This window comes from Diplotaxodon limnothrissa, linkage group LG8 (genome assembly GCF_057381915.1).
Source record: "Diplotaxodon limnothrissa isolate DT_005_m linkage group LG8, D_limnothrissa_male_GT1.1, whole genome shotgun sequence".
Lineage (NCBI taxonomy): Eukaryota > Metazoa > Chordata > Actinopteri > Cichliformes > Cichlidae > Diplotaxodon > Diplotaxodon limnothrissa.
In genome coordinates, this window is record NC_140603.1 from 14,174,402 (window position 1) to 14,181,619 (window position 7,218).

The window sequence follows — 7,218 nt, forward strand, 5'->3', positions numbered from 1 at the left end:
TAGTGATCATTGTTGTTTTGTGTTCCTTGTAGTCAAAATGAGTGCAAGTGGAGACGGACCACAAAATAACCAAAACGGTAAGCACATGTACTCAGTCTTGAAATTGATGAAAAACAGATTTTCAGCAGATAGTTATGGATGTTAATTAAAAGATTTAATGATCTTGCAGGCCAACAGGTTAACCCACGAATGTTGGCAAATGGAGATCAGGAACCTGCTAATGGCTTCCTGAACAATCTGTATCTCGCTCTCCGTGAATATTGTTGCTATCTAGATGAGCTAATAGCTTCAGTACTGGCACAATATGACAATTACCTTTACGGGGACGAAGACGATGACGACGACGACGATGACGACGACGACGATGACGACGACGACGATGACGACGACAACGACGATGACGGCGACGACGATGACGGCGACAACGATGACGACGACGACGATGACGGCGGCGACGGCGACGGCAACGATGACGATGACGACGACGACGACGACGACGATGTTCAAAATATTCATGTGAGGGACAATAATGCCAATGGTGACAACGATGAACAGCACGGGGATCACAATGATGTGGTTGTGATCATTTTCAATGTTGGTGGCATTGAAAATGAGGAGGCATTTGAAGGCCGCATGGATGGTCGCCAGTACATCCCAGAAGAGGACCCTCAGCCAGGTGTTTCCAGGAAGAGGTCTAGAGAGAGGGATGAAGAAGATTTAGGAGCAAACAAAAGAATGAGATGGAGCGATGATGACTCTGAAGTATTTGAAGATGCGCACGAAGAGCTTGAACATGAAACTGGAGGCTCGAGGAAGCGTTCCCGAGAGGATTTTGAGCAAGAAGAGGAATACTTGCCTGTGTGCAAACTTCAGAGGTGTTCAATTGAGTCGACCAGCAGCAATGAAGACTAAGACTACTTCGACGGGTTTTTTCAGTATCCTTTCAGTAATCTGATGGCCTACTCAGGTGATCCTGAATCCTCTATGCTGCAATAAGCTGGGCATACACTGTGCTGCGATTTTTCAGTCGCGTTATTCGGCTCCTGATCAAACTGTAGGATTGACTCGCAGGGGTGAGAAGTTTGATCAAGGCCAAACTCGGGACGATCCCCAAAACGATCGCACGACTGAAAAATCGGCTCAAAATGGGCCAAAAATCGCACAGTGTATGCCCAGCATTAGGCTGCGGGGGGATTCCCATGATGCACTGGGTGTTTCTTCTTCACCCACTATGTTTAATAGACCTCTCTGCACTGAATGGTACTTGTTATTAACCTCTGTCTCTGTTCCATGTCTTTATACTATTTTCCTTGGCCCTCCCCAACCGGTCGCAGCAGATGGCCGCCCCTCCCTGAGCCTGGTTCTGCTGGAGGTTTCTTCCTGTTAAAAGGGAGTTTTTCCTTCCCACTGTCGCCAAAGTGCTTGCTCATAGGGGGTCATATGATTGTTGGGGTTTTCTTTGTAAGTATATCTTACAATATAAAGCGCCTTCAGGTGACTGTTGCTGTCATTTGGCGCTCTTTAAATAAAATTGAATTGAAAATTAAATAGATGTCACTGTGATGATTTCTTCCCTGCATAGAAAGCTTAGACCCAAATGCAGATTCAATGCACATGGTTAAACTATTTATGAGACTTTAGAGAGGGAATGGAGAACGTGGCTCGAGCTAGGAGTGTCAGCAGACAGCAGGAACCAGAGGAAAAGCTATCGAGAGACTGAACACCTGGCTCCTGATGGGAACAATCCAACGGGAATTCTGCAACAGAGGGAGAAGAAGTTGCTGGACGGGTAAGGGAGTTTGAGGGTAGGATGAGTATGTTGGCAGAGGAGACCTAAACACAGGGAAAACAAGGTTAAACACAGGGAAGGAGCACGCCAGAACTGGAGCAGAGGGGAAGCCTAGTTACCACTGGAGATGGCAGAACAAACTGGCGAGGAGTAGCAGGCAGCGCTGGTTTAAGAAGCCCTCCTGCTGATTGTTTGCAGATGAGGCCCAGGTGAGATGCTGGAAACTCCACCTCTGAAGTGTGGACACAGTATCCCCATTCCAAGTGGAAAAGCCCCTCAGACACTTCCATGGTGCATGACAAGAAGGATGAGAAAGCATTCATGGTCCATCCATCCCTCCGTCAGCGTAATGCCTAAAAGTTTATTCAGATGTAAATGTATTACATTTTTAAATAAAGATCATCAGTGTTTTTAATGACGCTGCAGTTCATTCATGTGTCTCTATTGGACAGTGTTGTAGAAGTTACAGAAGACAGGAATCAGTTCCAGCTTGGCCTGACATTTGATCACTAGTGATGTGTGATACCACTGATTTCCTTTCCGATCCCATACCAAGTAAAATTCAGGGTGGTATCGACGATACTGCTCCGATACTTTGTACAAAAACTTTACTCTTTTATTGTATCTCAAATTATAGCGTCATAATCATTACAGGACATCAGATTACTTGTTCTTATCACTTAATAATGCAGAATTCATCATATAGAAATCAAAAACCTGAAGTTGTGCACTATGTGAACACCTTGCCTGCCTGCAGCACTAAAGGACTCCCTGAGAGACGTCTGTCTCACCCTAGCAGCACCCGTCCTTCTCCTCCTCTTCAGTTTGCCTCAACATAAGCTCGTCATATTCTGTGATATGATTTACTTTGAGGTGTTTGACAAGGTTAGTGGTGTTGCCACAACACCTCACTTTCTTGCCACATGTATCGCAAACCACGTCTGGGCTGTTTGTGGATGTAAAATACGTGCACACATGACTCCAGTTACGCTCAGCCATTGTTGTGAGTGCGCACGCCACAGGCTGCCACACATTTATACAGCCGTATTTCACACATGACTATAAAAGGCGGAAGAGGGAGTAGTTCTTTCCAATGTAGACAATCTGAATGATAGTTTCTTTCCACTGTGTTCCTGTTAATGAAAAACTACAATTTACCCCAAAATGATTCAAATATCGATATTTTAATGTGGAAACCTTCTGTTTCCACATCTGGACTTTCTGTTGCTGCCCACGCGGGTGAAACTTTCTTTGAAGTGGCTCATTGAAGTTGTAATTGATAATCAATTCCCACACAATGAGAGAATCCAATCAATTTGTTTATCAGGGGAAAGGTGTGATTTCTTAGGACACTGGAGCCTAACATTAACTGGTTTAAAATTAGCTTATTTCCATAAGAAGAAAAACATACTGAGAAAGAGATCACCAAAATATACATGTACAAATGTGAAATAGTCATATGTAGTGTGAAAGAGCTATTTGACATCTTTAAATTCAAAGTAATGTATAAATCCACTTACATAAAACATGAAAAGGCGGCGCAGCGATGCCCATCTCAGCCAGTGTATGATGGTGGGGCAAGATGGCAGCTTCCACAACATGACGCCAGCTCCTATGTATTTTTAGTAGATAAATGATACGTTTATGTATCAATTTGTTGGAAGATGTAATTACACCTTAATTATGTAATTAGAAGCAAAAATGATTTTTTTTTTTAATCAAATCACCTCAAAAAATTACTGTACTTACTTTCTAAATCATTCTTTACCTCTGAAAGGGGTGGCTGTGGCTCAGGAGGTGGAGCAGGTCATCTACTAATCAGATGGTTTTTGGGTCGATCCCTGGCTGCTCCAGACTGCATGCTAACTGTCCTTGGGCAAGACATTAACCCCAAGTCACTCTCTGATGCATTCATCAGAGTATGAATGTGTGTGAATGTTAGGTAGAAAGCACAGAAAAAGGGCTTCTATGAACAGGTGTGAATGAGGCAACCTGTATAGAGCGCTTTGAATGTTCAGGTAGAGTAGAAAAGCACTGTAAAAATTTCTCTGTGTTGATTTCTTTTGGACCTCAAACATTACTCACCTTGTTGCAGGTTTCTTTATTAATGCTGAAAACCCAGAATGGAAACTGACCTTACTGCTTCCTTCCTTTCCAAACTATTGCGGCTCCTCCAACCAACGGCCGCGGCAGGCTAAACATGAGGACACAGATGACGTGCAACAGTAAACACATGAGATACACCTCTGTACTATTTGCTACTTTTATTCCACATACAACTGTCCACTGTACAAATCGGCACACGGCCTCAAACCATTAAACAAATGCACAGACTGCACAAATAACTGCACCATTTACTATGCCAAATTTCAACATTGGCCTATTGCATAACTTAGTGCAGAAGTATACATAAACCAAAAGATGCATCAAAATGATTCAAGCTGCGCTCAAGCTGCAGTCAACAGAAGGTTTCGCCTCATGCTCACCCTACCTTTCTGCTCATTAACATCAGGTGCCGTGAACAGGTGAGTGCAACCACATTTATCACACCCATTAAATCCTTTTATCTCATTGTGTTTGAATAATTGTAATTCCTTCTACTGGGATCTCAGCCAGAAGTCCATCTTTCACCTCCAGCTCATTTAAATCTCAGCTGCCAGACTTATAACAAATTCAAAGAAATAAATCATCATTCTCCTCCTCACAACCTTTTGGGTATACGATACATGGGTACAAGCCTTGTTACAGATTTGGTCACTTTTTATGAACCAAGTCACTGCCTGCATTCTGCACATCAGACACTCTTAGCTGTCTGTGCAGCCTGGCTCAATGCAAAAAGAAAACAAACCGTTTCGTGTTTTAACTCTTTGAACTTTTCTTTTGTGTTTTTAACTAAGATTTTATTGTGTTCTTTAACACACTTTGTAACTGTTTTGAAAGTGCTAGGCAAATTAACTGTTAACTATTACTGTTATTATTGTTATTGACAGTCTGGAGCTTTGGCAGTATGGAAGGTGGATGCGAGAGGGAGACTTCATGGAAACCACCTTGTAAAACATGAATACAAGAAACCTTTAACTTGCTGCATCTTCAGACCGTCCACACCTGGAGAGTAAGCAGCCTTCGAAGTCCCATATCAAGTGGAAGAGTATGACATTTTTTTAATCAAATACTATTTTTTGTATTTTATTATAGTGATGTGGCAATGCTAGCTCGAGCATCTGTGAGAGGAGATGAGCGTGCGCTGGACAAGTTTAGCTGGAAGGGGGCACCTCTGAAGATGGGGCCACAGGAGGGACTTGGATTCTTTATCTGCACTGCAGATGGTAGGAGTTTGTGATTCCTGTTGGAGTTTGGAAAATTAAATCATTTGTTATTTTCAATGCATTTGACCATACTTTCTTTAAGACACAATTTGTTTTTTCATTGCCTTGTATAATTTTGTCTGAGGCCAGCAGTCTTCTGCAGTCACAGCCCTCAATGTATAAAGGCTGTTTATTTTATTTGTTTGTTCTGTAAATTGCATTGATGATACTTTGCTTTATTTTTGAACAGTTACGAAGAACAGTATGAGAAAAGTATTCATGGTTTTAGAAAGTCTGATTAATCCAGCAGACTTGTTGAAAATTATATCAAAAGTGTATTTTGCCTCTGTGAAGCAGTAATCCTGTGGGAGTCTCCAGAAAGGGGAAAATACAACAAGCTATAATGCTATTGATCCAGAATCCAGTCTGATCTTTAATAAATATGAACACTTTGTGGTTTGAGCTGTCAGATATTCCACTTATTTCATCTTTAATCCCATGTCTTATGCATATAGGTAAAGTCCATAGTGTGGATGAGTATTGTAAGACGAGTGTCCTTCTCAGTGTGGAGGGCTCCATCAAGAAACTTCTCTACATGCTACGTGCTACATAACTATGTTTTGTCTCTTGATGAGACTCTGGGATATGAGAGGGGAGAGATGATCAACTGTGTTTCATACTGTGCAGGCAAAGGCAAAAGTTTGCACAGAATTGTAAATGAAAAGAAGCTTTTTCTTTCCCATCACCATATTCCTGAATGTTTGCAAATGCATAGGTTAAAAAAAAAAAACTCGTTGCTTTTTTAAAAATTCTGCAACACTCAGAAATCCTAGCAGCTGGCACCACCAATGGACGCATAGCAATGTGGAGGATGGTGGTGCAGTCGGGTAGCAGTAGAGGTGACACTAAGCCCCAGTGGAAACTGCAGACACCAACAGAAATTGGAGGAAATGTCACTCAGCTACAGGTAATGTCTTGACCAGCATTAGTACATTACTTTCGTTTGGTTTAATTACACTTTTATTTTAACTGGAGATTGACAGTAACAACACTGTTTTTCTTTGAGCCAAAATTTCATTGAAGGAAATTTCAATGCAGCTTTGATGCTGGATGGAGACAGCAACGCATTTTAAAACCCTGACTTGGACTGTGGGAATCAAGTCTTTACAATACGCACACACACACACACACACACACACACACACACACACACACACACACACACACACACACACACACACACACACACCAGCCTGACCAATAAGAGCCAAGAGTTGCAGTGATAGGCAGGCTGAACCAGCAAATAGCCAGAAACAACTGGTCAGTGCAGCACCGCCTCAGGTACCACATACAGATTTTAACTGGCTTCTGACTTTGTGTGGTGTGGAGTATGCTAGATTTTATATAAATATGGATGAGATTAGCTGGGGATGAACAAAATCTCCTTCAGCAACTATTAAATAGCCAGAAGGGGCCAGACAGTCAATATATTAATTCAGCGTTCCTACAGAACAGACCGTAAAGCATTCCCAAAAAGTCAAAACAATTATTTTAGCAGCTGATTTCTGTACTTAAAAAAACCCCCAAACAAACATTTATTATAGCTCTATTATGTAGGTAATGTAGGAGACGTGGACACAAATACACAGAGGGTTAACGAGGGAAGTGGGAGCACACGGGGAACACAGGCGACACTGATAATCATAACGAGACACGGCAGGAGTAACACAACACTGACGGGAGACTATCAAAGTAAAACAGGAAGCACACAGAGACGCAGACCAGATTGGAAGAGAACACAGACATAGCGGGCTGGGAAAACATGGAATAAAACACAAGGAGGAGAAACGAGGCATGGGGGCTGGCAGATACACAGAGGGGGCACACAGGGGGTAAAGTCACGAGGGGAAATCAAATAAGCAACATCTTAACAGAACAACCGAGGGACCCTAAAGCTGACATCAAACAACAACAATACAAGACACACAAAAAACCAGGTAGAAGTCCCAGGACCATGACATGCAGGTGGTTACATATGGTTAAAATGATTCAAATGCACTAAGTATGCATGTTTTTCATATCAATACAGTCCATAACTTGATTACTGTCTGTAGCCCACATGAT

General features: G+C 42.2%; 1 protein-coding gene across 1 annotated transcript; it reads left to right on the forward strand.

The window, feature by feature from the left end:
* The first annotated feature begins 37 nt into the window (after positions 1-37).
* On the forward strand, positions 38-912 carry LOC146626501 (uncharacterized). The gene is made up of 2 exons (XM_085360624.1): positions 38-77; positions 170-912. Exons 1-2 carry the CDS (start codon positions 38-40, stop codon positions 910-912), a joined length of 783 nt encoding a protein of 260 aa, XP_085216750.1.
* Positions 913-7,218: the final 6,306 nt, after the last annotated feature.

What these genes read in the sequence shown, in the direction of transcription:
- LOC146626501 (XM_085360624.1), top strand. Translation starts at nt 38, where the DNA reads ATGAGTGCAAGTGGAGACGGACCACAAAATAACCAAAACG. An exon ending in ACCACAAAATAACCAAAACG is followed by an intron (nt 78 to 169) that starts GTAAGCACATGT and finishes ATGATCTTGCAG; the next exon opens with GCCAACAGGTTAACCCACGA.